Source organism: Python bivittatus, unplaced genomic scaffold, assembly GCF_059951505.1.
Source record: "Python bivittatus isolate LINGU-HERP-01145 unplaced genomic scaffold, Pbiv_v1 ctg000570_np1212, whole genome shotgun sequence".
NCBI lineage: Eukaryota > Metazoa > Chordata > Lepidosauria > Squamata > Pythonidae > Python > Python bivittatus.
In genome coordinates this window covers 15,403,659-15,417,150 of record NW_028277097.1, presented here as the reverse complement: position 1 = coordinate 15,417,150, position 13,492 = coordinate 15,403,659, and the positions used below count along the sequence as shown (strand labels likewise).

The 13,492-nt window shown below is 39.3% G+C and overlaps 1 protein-coding gene across 3 annotated transcripts in view; it reads right to left on the bottom strand.

Moving 5' to 3' along the window:
• Positions 1-13,492, bottom strand: part of MYO5B (myosin VB) — a 253,937-nt gene that overhangs the window by 164,320 nt on the left and 76,125 nt on the right. For all 3 annotated transcript variants that reach the window (XM_088152666.1, XM_088152667.1, XM_088152668.1), the window contains exons 3-4: positions 3,823-3,994; positions 1,959-2,103 (exon numbers count right to left, since the gene is read on the bottom strand). In XM_088152666.1, coding sequence (XP_088008792.1) covers positions 1,959-2,103; positions 3,823-3,994 — 317 coding nt within the window. The remainder of the gene's footprint in view (positions 1-1,958; positions 2,104-3,822; positions 3,995-13,492) is intronic.

Sequence of the window (13,492 nt, the reverse complement as noted above, 5' to 3'; positions counted from 1 at the left end):
TCTTCTCCCTGTCTCCCAAGGTCATTCCCGCATAGCATTACATCCTCATTCTCTGCCACTACCAACAACGCTTAGAAGTAGATCCGTCAAGAGGAGGAATGGAATAAAGAAAATGACTTCGGATCCAACTGCTGTTTCTATCATTGTGTTTTTAAAGAATTCCTTGTTTTGAACCTACCCACTCCGAATTCTACAATAAAACTGATTTATAGTCCCCGGGTTAAGAACACCCAGTTTACAATTGACCCATAGTTAAGAACGGAGCCTACTGTAGCAAAATTTGAGTTAAATACACAATGATTCAAATTAAATATATAATGGTTTGAGTTAATTACATAATACTACTTATATAGTATTACACAATAATATTGTTCCGGATTACATGCAAATTCGACTTAAGGATAGACCTTGGGTACGGAACTCATCCTTAAACTGGGGACTACCTGTATTTATATTGCTACCTATCTACCAAGAAGAACTCTGGGCGGTGAACAAAATAAAAACACAATACAATGGAACAACCATTTAAAACAATAAACTATGTTGAGGTCCTGATAAAAACTTACTTCCATCCATCAACCACCCTGTGTCAGCTCTACCAACATCCTGGCCCCAGACATCTCAAAGACATTCTGCATAGACATCTCAAAGGTCTGCATCATATTGTTCCACTTGCAAGTGTTTTGGAAAGAATATGAAACATGGCAGGCAGAAGGATGGAAAAGCACAAATCTAGATGTTGAAATGCTAGAGACAGCTGGGTGGAATGGATGGGAAACAACTAGAACGAGGTGCCTGAAATGCCAAGTGTGATATCTGCTAACTAGGAAAGTGAAGATGCTCCTGATTCTGGGGTTTATAGTAAACCTACCTGGATAACCCATTATATCAGCCCACCCCACTCAATCCGGAAGAAGAGGCATGTTGTGGACCCCACCAGTCAAGAAATTTCGGTTGGCGGGGTCTAGGAAGAGGGCCTTTTCTGCCATGGCCCCCACTCTGTGGAACAACTTACTACCTGAGGTGCGGTCCACCCCCACTCTCGTGGCCTTCTGGAAGAGTGTGAAATCTTGGCTATGCCAGATGGCCTGTGGGCGTGATGGAGGCTCACATTGTTGAAATTGGCTGGTGGGGTAATTGATTCTGCCCTCCCTTCATCTTGAATTGTGTACAGTCTTTTATATTGTATTATTTTTTTAGCTAATTTAATATGAATATTTATATTTTTACTGTTTTTAATGGATTTTAATTGTGAGCCGCCCAGAGTCACCCTCTGGGGGACATGGCAGCATATAAATTTAATAAATAATAATAATAATAACAACAACAACAACAGCCACATATGAGTAACCCTGTAAGAAGCCTCCAACATCTCTCATGCACAAAGTCTCCCCAGAAACCTGGAGAAGGTTAAATCAGATACAACTTTGAGCAAGCCCAGCTTTTATGAAGCATTTTTGATTCAACAGAGACTTGAATATGGGGACCAGGCATCCCAGGAAGCTAAGCGGGAAATGACATTCTCCATCACCTACTAAAACATGTCTGTCTTACATCCATCATACCCAATGAGGCCTCAAGGGATTATGGGAGTTGGTTTAACTCATCTGGAGGGCATCAGCTTGAGGAAGACTACTTGGAGAAAATGATCCTCACACCACTTGACACAACACAAGAAATGCATTCTCACATTTCTACTTGTTAAACCATGTGGACCAGAGTATAGATTAAAAAACAACTAAAAACAGGAATTAAATGGAGCTTCTCAGGGTTCTTTTAAAGTTGCTGAATTCTGCATTCAAGGGCACCCTGTTTTCCCCTGACACAATGACAGTCATGAAGATTTCCAGAAGCCTCATCATAGTTTACCTCCTGAATCTGAACCTACTTGTTCATTTGAGGCAACATCAGTCTCAATTTAAATGCATCAGTAGAAGGGAAGAAAGTTCTGCACTCACCTGGCCATTTGCTTATATGCTTCTTCTGCAACTGCAAAAATATGAGGATCCATATCTCCCATGTTTTGGCCGCTGTATGCATAGATGACATCTTGTCCATAGATTGGCAATTGTTCATAAGGATTAATGGCAACAAGCACGATACCTTAAAAGCAACGAAAAGGCAAACCGTTAAAATTATAGACAGAGAAACATGCCCAGATACAAAAAACAGGAAGGCACAAACACATAGAAGCAGAATAGTTTTGAGTCACTTCATCGTGTAAACTGGCCTATTTACTGTGCATCAATTTCCAAGCCCATTTCAACCTATTATTTAACTACATTAATAAGCAAAAGCACCCTAACGTCCACAAGTTGTCCTAAGCTGGTGAATTTATATCTCAACCAGAAAATTCTCTAAAGTTTCCACTACAGAACTTGAAATAACGGAGAGGCTAATTTGTGTATAAATTAATAACACAGACTGTTTCTTCAGAATATGTTTCTTTTTCTTTCTCTATGTTCCGTAGCATCTTTTACCATTATTTTCAGTGTGGCTTTGTGAGGATACAAGGACCAATGGATGTCTCCCAACCAAAACTTAAAAACCTGATAAATACATTTTATAAAGGGTTTCAAACTTTCTTCTTGGGGGCATGGCAAGGAATAATTATCTACTACAGCAAACAGCTGTCAGCCCAGTAGGACATGATTTTATTTAGAGCCTTTTGTTTTTAGGGAAAAGTGCTCTCTAGGTGATTTGCACAATAAAATTTTGTAAAACGGTAAGATTCAGACCTTCTTTTAGAGCAGTGTTTCTCAACCTTGGCAGCTTTAAGAGGTGGGGAATTCTGGGAGTTGAAGTTCACACATCTTAAAGCTGCCAAGGTTGAGAAACACTGTTTTAAAGCTTTGATACCTGAGTTGTAATCAATGGTATCTGTCCACTGAACACAAATCAGTGTAGTGTACTGGTTAAGATGTTGGACCGAACAGTGGAAACCCAGGTTCTAGTCCCCCTCAGCCATGAAAGCTCCCTGGGAGACATACAACCCATCCTTCTTTCTCATGCCAAGAGCCAGTGTGGAATAACGGTGAAGGTGTTGGAGGAAGCCCCCTTAGTAAACTGGAAGGGGTAATTCCAGAAAGGTTCAGAAAGAATTCTAATGCATGATATTGGATGTAGCCCATCACAATGTTTCCATAGTTCTGAGGATACCTACAAGAAATATATCATCACACTTTTAGCCTTACATTACTATTCTTATGGAAACAATCCAGATTGTTCTTCTATAACAACAGTCCATGATATGAACTGTATTTTCAGCGTCCAAGTAGAATACAAGGTCAAAGTCCAGGTGGAACTTCAGTCGCATCATTGTGGCCACCATCTTGACTCCTTGACCATATCCCATGGACACCCCTGATGCAAACTATGATTTAATTTATTTGGTTTATATCCTATGCTTCTACTTTGGCTAGTAGTCAAGCATAGCTAATAAAATTTTAAAAACAAAAACAGTATATAGTGAGATAAAGATAGACATTAAAGATAACAAAGAAGGTACTGAAAGCATGTATTTATTCAACATCAGCAGGAAAAAAAATGCATTTTTATACATTTCCTAAATGCCAAGAGGATAGGGAACCAAAAGTAACTTCCAAAATTGCATTCCACAGGCTGGAAGTCCAAATCTGAGAAGGTAAGAAAGACAAACGTTTGAAAGCAGGGGCATTTTCAAGAAGACCTTCGTTTTGATCATCGGGCCCTAAGCAACTCAAGGAATCCTGGCACACTATCAAGTAGGAAAACATCTGCAACATCTTCTGCCCCATTCTTGCTATTATTCTTTCCAAAAACAACGCATATGGCGATGCTCACCACAATAGGTATAGATGTGATTTGATTCCAAAAAGCGGACTTTTAAGTTATGCAAAACTTCAGGTTCATGGAGGTAACTTAAAGCTGTCAAGTCATTTTCTCCAACCAAAATATCTGGATTACGCAGCAAAGGAAACTTGTTCTCTTTAAGATCAATAGGGTATTCCAGGATCTGAAATGATAAAGGGAAAACAGTCATTTATCAAAACCTATATGCTTACCCTGGGACATTTTCATATTTCCATAACTCAGCAAAAGTAATGTTTTAGGAGACAAAAAAAGCAGGAAAACCAAATGAAGGGTGGCCACATTCACAAAACAGAATCTTAAGGGAAATAGTTGCATAAAATAGGGTAACAATTTGTCCCTTAAATTAAAAAGCTTTCCTCATATGATCAATTAATTTATCTTTAAAGGAAGGAAAAGCATTATCACAAAAAATACCCACTATACTGTCTTCATTTTTACAGCAATGTGCTTAATTTGCATAAAAATTAAATGAGTTCTCTAATTTAATGGAGGGTTGCTTTTAGCTGATCACAAGATTTTTAATAACTACCTGACTAAGCCTTGATGCTCCCTTTTGTCTACAATGATGAGATAAATCCATAGGTAAAGCTCTGGATACATGATATACACAGACAGAGTTATGTTCAGCTGGGTTTTTTTAGTAAGTGAGGACGATGCTACGTACAGAAGAGAGGCCACATTTCATTCACCCACCTCACCCCTTCTGCCCACCAGACAAAATGTTTGCAAGGAAGCTAAATGTACTTTTGCCTTTGTGTAACCTGAGACCCTAATCAATCCAGGTCCAGGAGCACACACACAGTCATACTTTCAGAGCCCCGCTTCAGAACTCAAAGTTAAACCCATGCAGCCTTGGTAACAGAAGAGGTCAGGCAGATGAGAACCCATCCGTCTCACACATTTTTCCAGAATCCTTATTTTCAATGAAACAGGAACTATAATTACATGAGGGGAAAACACTAGTCCTCCAAGTAAAACTACAATTCATGAGTGTGTGTGTGTGTGTGAATGTGCGCCCGTGTGTAGAAAAAGATTTGCTGGCACATCTGAACAAGAGAGCAAGAGATATATTGCCTTTGGAGTCATGCTGAGGAACGGCTGATCTTTTTCTTGTTTCATTTTAAATGAAATACATTGGTAGGGTTTGCAGTGACGGAGACTTAAGCCGAGCATCAAGAAGCAAGACTAGTGGGAGAAGCTTTAGAGTTGGAGGGGACACTGAGGTCAGGGTTTTTCAAAGAGAGGAGCTGAATGGGTTTTGCAGGACAAAATGGATGGGGGACGTCTCTGCAAAAGATGAAGAAGGAAAAAATCCTCTACAAGGAACGAAGTGCTTCTGAAGCCCCACTGCTTTTAATCAGGGATTGCAGGAATTTCTTTTCTAACAAACAGGTTCCATGAAAAGATCTGCAAACCTCCAGTCTCGGACCATGCAAATCTGCAAACCATGAAAAAACCTGCAAACCTCCAATCTCTGCTCACTGCAAGAATCTAAATTAAAGCACCCCTAAGGGATTGCTGTTAATGCATCCAACAAAGGGGGGCCCACTATCTCTTTGGGTCATGGTTCTACCCTCAAACTGCTTGAATGCTAGGAAGATTTTTCTAACATTCTGGAATCTGTGACCAGTAACTTACCACCATTATTCTAATTCATCAGCTACGGAACAAGAAAGACCAAAATGGGATATAGTACCCAAGTGACTAAAGCAGAACACCATGGAATGACTACCTCCCATGATTTGGAAATTATATTTCTGTTGATGCAACCTGAAATTGCATCTCCCTGTCTTGCAGCCAAATCACCCTGTTGGCTCTTATCCAGTAGACAATCAACTACCATTTCAAGACCGTTCTCATAAGACCCATTACCAAACCAGATATTCTCCCATTCTACACCCGAACATTTGCTTTCTGTGAAGATTCCTGTGCAAGAATCTGTTTTAAGGTAATTCTGTTACTTTCTGCCCACTGTTGTCATCTATCACGTAGGCCATCCATATTCAAATATCTAATCCAATTTTGTGTCATGTACATTCCCCCTACCTTTTCATCTACTGTTCATGTTTAGATGTAGAGGTCCAAAGACTGATGTCGGGCTTAACCCACACACCCCAAGGAAATGAAGCCCTTAAGCAAACAAGAAGCCACATCCGAGGGTTTTGGCATTTGTTGAGATTCAAGAACAAGCTTTATACAGAGAAACTGTGTTCAAACCCTCCTGCATTTTGCTTTTCTTTCCATCCTACATAACATAATACTTGGCACCCTCTTTGGGGTAGGATGGGTTGTCTCCACCTATCTTTTTTTCAGAAGTCAGGTTTGCTATCACACTGCTTTTCGTTGATTGTGTGAGAATTAACTCTTGTGGAACTTCACACAAAACTTCACTCCAGTGTGATGCTCAACAAGAGGAAAGATGCCTAGCAAATTACTGGAAGCTCCTTATTCAGGTAGTATTATTCTGAAAAGTCCATCTATGGATCCAAAGAGATGTTTTTTATCATCACTTGTTCTTCAGTAGAACCTTCTTGCTAACAGTCTTGATTACTTCTCTCAGATGTCACACAGCTATCCTGCACTTGAAAACTGATCAAAGCCAGCCTACCTGGACCTACTGCTGTTGAGGTATGTTGGACTTCAAATCTCTAATTTCCCAACTGCATGGCTATACTGGCTGAGAATCAACAGAGTTGAAGCCCAACACATTTGGAACATTCCCAAGTTGGAAAGAGTGTTCTAAAAAACTCTTAGAACATTTTGAGATCACTGATTTATAAAGAATATACAAACCCAGTGATCACTTAATATATATTTATGTACAGCATATGTACACTAGCTTTTTATTGAAGATTACAAGGACACAGCTTATAAAAATTGTGAAACAACTAAATAGCCAACAGATACAAACAGAATCAATAGAAAACGCACTACTTTTCAAGACTGTTGGAATTTTAAATGAGTTTTTTTAAAAAAATGCTTTAAAGTGTTTAGCTCCTTAAATAAATGCAGGGTTTTTTTTTAAAGATATTTATTCCTTTAAGTCATTCAAAATGATGCTTACTCTACTCCAGCCATATGCTGGCCCCCTGAAAATAGTTCAGTTCCTTCTCTGGATAGAGAAATTGTCTCTAAAATTGTCTCAGTAGGTGGCAGCACCTGGCTGACCTCATCCTGAGTCCACCTGGGTTGCAGCTTGGATGGGAGACACCAACCACTTTTATACCGTTGCCAAAAAAAAGTACAAGGACGGATCCATGTGCATATCAATTTACAAGTGTCAAACGTGACCTTACTTTTATCATACCATTACCAAAGGGCATCTGGATGGCCATGGCTAGTAATGGCAACCTTCAGCCATGCCAAGGGGGGATCTGAGGAGCTGCGTCCCAATACTGGGGTGGGTGCCAGGTTGGGGACAGCTGTTGGCATCAATGTGCTTCAATGTTCTTGGCACATTTGCTTCTGTTCTCAGCGCTGACTATCTCTGCTTACTCGTACCCCCTCGCTGTCTTACATCCATCATACCCAATCTAATAAACGGGAGTGACTTGTCAACTCAGCTGAAAGCAAAATGAAGGGAGCGTATCTGACAGAACTAGGGTGAGAAAATAACATCGTTCTAAAAGGCTTGCACCTAGTCTGGCAATTGATTCCAGCCCAGAATCAACTGCTGCACTGCCATTCACAGGACATGCAAAACTACCTTGCTGTTCATCCTGGTCAGGGGACGAACCTGCAACCACCCCACAGACTGTCAAATTATTACCCCAACAGCAGCTTCTGCTCTCCCTGCACAATTAGAGACCAGCCACCCCAGCAATTTTTGCACTGTTCAGCACTTTATAATGGCTACTGCTGTTATAATTGCTATTAGCCAGAAAACACACATCTGTGATGGCTCTATTAGTATTGCAGCCACAATATGGGGAAAAGTGGAAGATTAATCCTTCCCTCCAAGTCCTTTGGGAAGGGAAGGGAAGGGAAGGGAAGGGAAGGGAAGGGAAGGGAAGGGAAGGGAAGGGAAGGGAAGGGAAGGGAAGCGAAGGGAAGCGAAGGGAAGGGAAGGGAAGGGAAGGGAAGGGAAGGGAAGGGAAGGGAAGGGAAGGGAAGGGCTGCTGAGTTGCTATTCCCATTTCATTTTCCTGGAAGGCTAATGGCCACTTAATTCAGAAAATGTCTAAGCTCTACTAACCTACATCACAGCATGGTTACAAACTGATGTTAACACAATTTTCTTTAATTATACTCTGGCCCAAGATTTGGATCTGGATACAACAATAAGCCAAGCTACCATAGGCTTTAGGTCTGTGGATGGCTCTCATGTCACACTAAAGCCATAATTTATTTTAATCATGGTTTATGGAATAAACCAAAATGCCAGAGTTCATACATCCAAACAAAATCAAACCAACTGCATTAAGACTTAGCCCAACGGATGAACCCATCCAATAACCTTCTGTCCTTTTTATTCAGCCCCTGGTATTTAGGAATCTGGAGTCAGGGTTCTACAAACTGGTTTAAGAAACTAATTAGTAACATGCTGGGGGACAGAGGTGGAAAAACTAGTAGATCTAACAACATTCAAGCCTGCACTCCGTTATTGTGGTCCTCTACCTGCCCAAACCCTTTGGGGAACAAAGAACACATGCTGAGAGTAACCTTGGTCTTTTCCTGGCTTGTCACTCAGCCCCTCTTTTCCCTTCTGTTGGAGGGAGCTAGCTGTCAGAAGCAATGGGGGAAAATTCATCACAACACAGAATCTGTTGCTTTAAATGATTACGCCCCTTCACTTTCCCAGTTCCTGAAAGAAAGGGAGCAGCATCCTGGGACTCTGGCAAAGGTGTTTACAGATAAATGGAGAACATATCATGCTGTTTTGTCAATTTAAAAGCACAGCTGTTCAACTGAGACAGAGCCAAAAAGCGTTACCATATGGCCATCCAGATGTTGAAAATGCCAGAGTGATGTAGCACATAATTCCCCACTGTTTTTGCTTTGTGTACTTTAAAAAAGGCTTCCTTTTTTTAACAGATGGGGTGTGTTTGTAGATATGTACATATGTATACGTACACACATGCAAAGTTAGATAAGGCAGACTGATGTGAAGTTAGTCCACTTTAAGTCCAAGAAAAAAATGTAAGACTTAAAGTCATTGTTACTTCCTAGCTTGCATTATTGGACTTCCCTAATGACCACCTAAAATATTTTGCTCATTATAATGAATGCATCTTATTTTCAAATCTTGGTGCCATTTGCTTGTCCACAGTGCCAGTTTAATGTCACTTCAGCTATGAACTGGTGTCTGATCTTCACCACAATTCCTCTGTGTACTTCAGTCATACATGAGTTATTACTACAATTTACAGTACAATTTTCTACTCATAGGAAACTGAGGGCAGCTAATGATCTAAAATAAAATACAAATAATTAAACAGCACTATAAAGCTCTTATTCATCCAACTCAAAAGGCCTGGATCAAGAAACAGATGATTTCCTAAAAGAACAGAAGAAATGAAAGCTAAACAAAATTCCCAAGAGAATGAAAGCCACAACCTAAGAACAAGATGAGATTTATTAAGATGTGTGACAATTCCCATCTTATTATAGTTATTATAATTATATATTATAATTTGTGACCATTTCTTTATTATCATTCATCTTATAGCATCTGTTTATCCTCATAAATTGGTCAAGATCAGACTAGAATAGCAGATCTGTATGAGACTAATTCCTTCAGATTTTCCGGAATTATTTCTAAATTTTCACTTAGGGAAAAAAAACACCTAACTTTGTCAAGTCTCACACAGCTGAGCAAGATCAAGCAACACTTGGCTGGAGTACATGCAGAATCTTGGAATCTGCAATAAAATGTTCCCAGCCTAATATAGTGTGAGTTAGTTAAGGTGGGGTTTCTTTGAATGCTTTGAGATGTTTCTTCCCAAATTGCTCTTCACCTGAGCTAAGTTGTCATTTATGAGACAAGCTGACAACTGACTCGCCTGCTGTCCCTTGTTGTTTATGGCTATGTTCTCCTCCATCCCCCTTTCCAGCCTCCCCACAATCTGTCACAATCACTACCAGAAACATGAAAAACAGTGTGCAGGGAAGATTCTCCACTAAGAACAACTAGGACTAAATGGATGGCCGTGTGATTTTAAACTTGATTTATTTTTTTTTTACACAAATTGCTCCAAAGGTCATCTGATTCTAGATAGCTGGAGAAAGGCCAAATTCAACTCTCTGCTCAGACCAGAAATCCAAATTGAATTTCATGGATGATTCAGAAAATAAAGACATCAGCATTTTAATCAGAATTCAAATATCATTCAGCACCAGTTTTCCTGGGTTAGGAGATGGACGTGTGAGAAAAATTAGGAAGCGCTACTTTTATACATCAAACATTAGGAGTAATTCAATAATATTAATGAGAAGTAATATATGTGTATTATTTTATAAACACATAATTTAGAATTGTTTCCCCTAAATTCATTATTAGTATTGTATATTTATATTCTAATCTCTCCTAATGGAGCTTGCATGGCATATCTCATTTAATTAAATGGATAAACTCGATTTGTTCAGTCATTTCAATCACTTCCTAAATTTTCAGACTTTTTTTTTTTTTGAGTGGGTAGTCTAAAATCTCTCTCATATCTCACAATCACTATAATAGCAGTTTTAATAAATGTCTCATTTAGCAGCTAGATGCATATGGCATGTTAACAGAAGTTACTGTGTTTCAGATTCAATGTCTGAAAGGTGCTTCAGGGCACATGGAGGCAGGCATGCTGCGCCCCTCTGCTCTGCATAAGTCAAATGTGCCTTTCCCAGGACTGAGCCCAACTTGTTTGATTTCTTGGGAAAGACACAGCTGCTTTAATGAGTTTCAGACAGGGATTACCTCTCACGTGCTCCCATATGCCTTTAAATCCTAAATGCTACACAGCCCTAATCTTCACCATAATTTTAAACTACAGAGTGCTGTTGATTCATGCTTGTAAACCACAGCCTGGAGTAGTATCAAAAACCTAGATTCTTCCATGGTTAATTCCTCTTTTTGTCCTCCAAACATAGAGAAGTTGGAGTGGCTGCAAAATTGGTCTGCTACAATTATATACAATGTCTCCGCTCCTCTCAGCTTTTCTTCATCCTCACCCCAAATGGGACACCATCATGAGGGTGCCTAGAATACCCCCCAAATGGATGGTGGTCAGAAAAATGGAGCTGGTGGCAAGCAATCCTTCACTGATGGTTATGTATCTTATCCCCTGACTCAAAGGATCTATGGTCCTTCCTGGAAGCAGGGGGGACATTTTTTCAAAACCTTGTTTTCACTACCTATTAAAAAGGAGCACCTGGCTGATTTGGTTTCTCAAAAAAAAAAAAAGTGTCAGACCTGGGTTAGCAATTGGATGGGAGACCACTAGGAAATTCTAGAACTGTAAATAGAAAAAAATCCCCAAAGAAAAGAAAGCAGGAGTGAATAATTTTCATCTTGTTACCAAGAAAACTAAATGGACGTCACCAGGAGTAGAGCTCAACTTAAAGGAGACTTTTTCTTGTAGTTTCAAACTGGTTGCAGTGACTTGGGAGTAGAGAACAAATGTCTACCACTTAATCCAAAGATCTCTCTCTATGAAGCTTGTAAATATTTCCCTACCCCATGAAAAGAAAAGCACCATCCTTGTCCCAGTCTGGACAACTCTGTCATCCACAGACTGTTCCCCTCCTTTTGTTAGATCTTGTAAACTCTATGTTTTATTCTACATCATCCTTCATCACCTTTGGAATGAAAAGGGTAGCTGGAAAAACTCACCAACTATGGTGACAAGGAAAATCTCACAAACTATGTTAAAATAAAAGTGACGAGTTTGGGAAAATGGCCCCCAAAATCAGTATGGTCTGTCAAAGATGTATCTTAGAACAGGGTCAATGGTTTAAATTAATGAAAAAGTGGCCTGATAGGCTCCTGAAGATTATGCTAAAACAGTAGTAGTAAAGGTAACACTGATTATAGTACAGTTTTATTATTTAAAAAAGAATCTGCTTTTGTGTAATAGCTTGATTTCATTTTAATTATCAGAGCAAGATGACATCTCAAATGTTGTATGAGGTCGAATCTGATTTGTCATTATTTTATGCAAGCACCAGAATTTACATAGAGCTGGGAATTAAACAGAACCATTTTAAGACAACAATTAGTATTGCACCAGGAGTTTCAATCGCCTTTTTTGGGACAGAAAAGGACATTCAGGGACAGTTCAAATATATATGACCTTTACTAATTACTATAAACACATTTAATGAGGGATAGTAGAATCCTGGTTAACTAAGGGTCTATAGCACTGAAGCATCCAAAGACATAGAAATTGTCCCTTAAAAATCTATTCCAATTACATCCTCTTCCACTCCTGGTTATCCCTGTGCAGAATCACCCTGAAGAGGAGAGAAATTGGATTTTTAGAACATGGGCAAAGGATTGACAGGGAAGCCATGATGTTATCTACATCTGTCCCTTATGCTGGGAGGCTGAAAACAGACCATCAGAGAGTTGGGTCCCTGATAAGTATAGCTTGACACAAAGCGTGCCAAGATTTCCCAACTCTAGGATGCCAAATGATGCCAGCGACAGTGATCTATGACAAATAGCATCAAATCTCACAGGTGCAAAGTTTATGTTTATACTGCCAATCCATTTGTGACTTGCTTTGCATTCATCTGTGGCATGGGAAAACAACCCTTGGAGTTCAGGACTTTTAGCATTTAGAGCAGTGTTTTCCAAACTTGGCAACTTTAAGATGTGTGGACTTCAACTCCCAGAATTCCCAGCATGGCTGGCTGGGGAATTCTGGGAGTTGAAGTCCACACATCTTAAAGTTGCCAAGTTTGGAAAACACTGATCTAGATTTTAAGGATCAGAAAGGGGTGCTTTTGTTAGTAGATCAGCCACACACTTGAAATCCATGGCAATCCATTGTAAAGCGGATTCCTTCACTTAAGATAGTAAATACTCTATCTGCACTCAGTAAAAATTAACTTGGGTGTTTGCCTCTTGCTTGTGTAAACTTTGTGTAATGGACTACAGTTACATGCTTAACAAATCTCAACTTGAAACTCTTCTCTTTATTTACTAGTTTCAGCGAGCAGTGGAGGACAACCTGTTTTCTATGGCTTAATTTCAAATTTTCTCTGCAATCAGAGGAGAAAGGGATTAATAATCCCAGCTGGCTGTCAATGGGGATAAAATATTCTCCACCATTGCTAGAGGGTAAGGCATCAGCCTCTTTAAAGGGTAAAAATTCACAGATATGCCCTAAAATTAATACTACTCATTGCTTTTTCTTCTTTTTTTCCTGCAAGTTACCAATGTTGATCTTGTACGTATTCATAACATTTTGTTTATTTATATTATCGGTTCCAAATTTGCCTTCATTACTTAAAATCATAGAATGCTCTCAAAAGATCTCAGTACAATAAAAAATTAGCAGTAAAATTATAAATCTTTCTTGACTCTGCCTCCATCCTCAGTCATTCCAATGTAGTAGAAATATTAATAATAATATTAATATTAATATAGATAACAATAGAAACGGGAAAATTAAAACATCTAATACTATTTCAAGTGGTGTATTTTGTA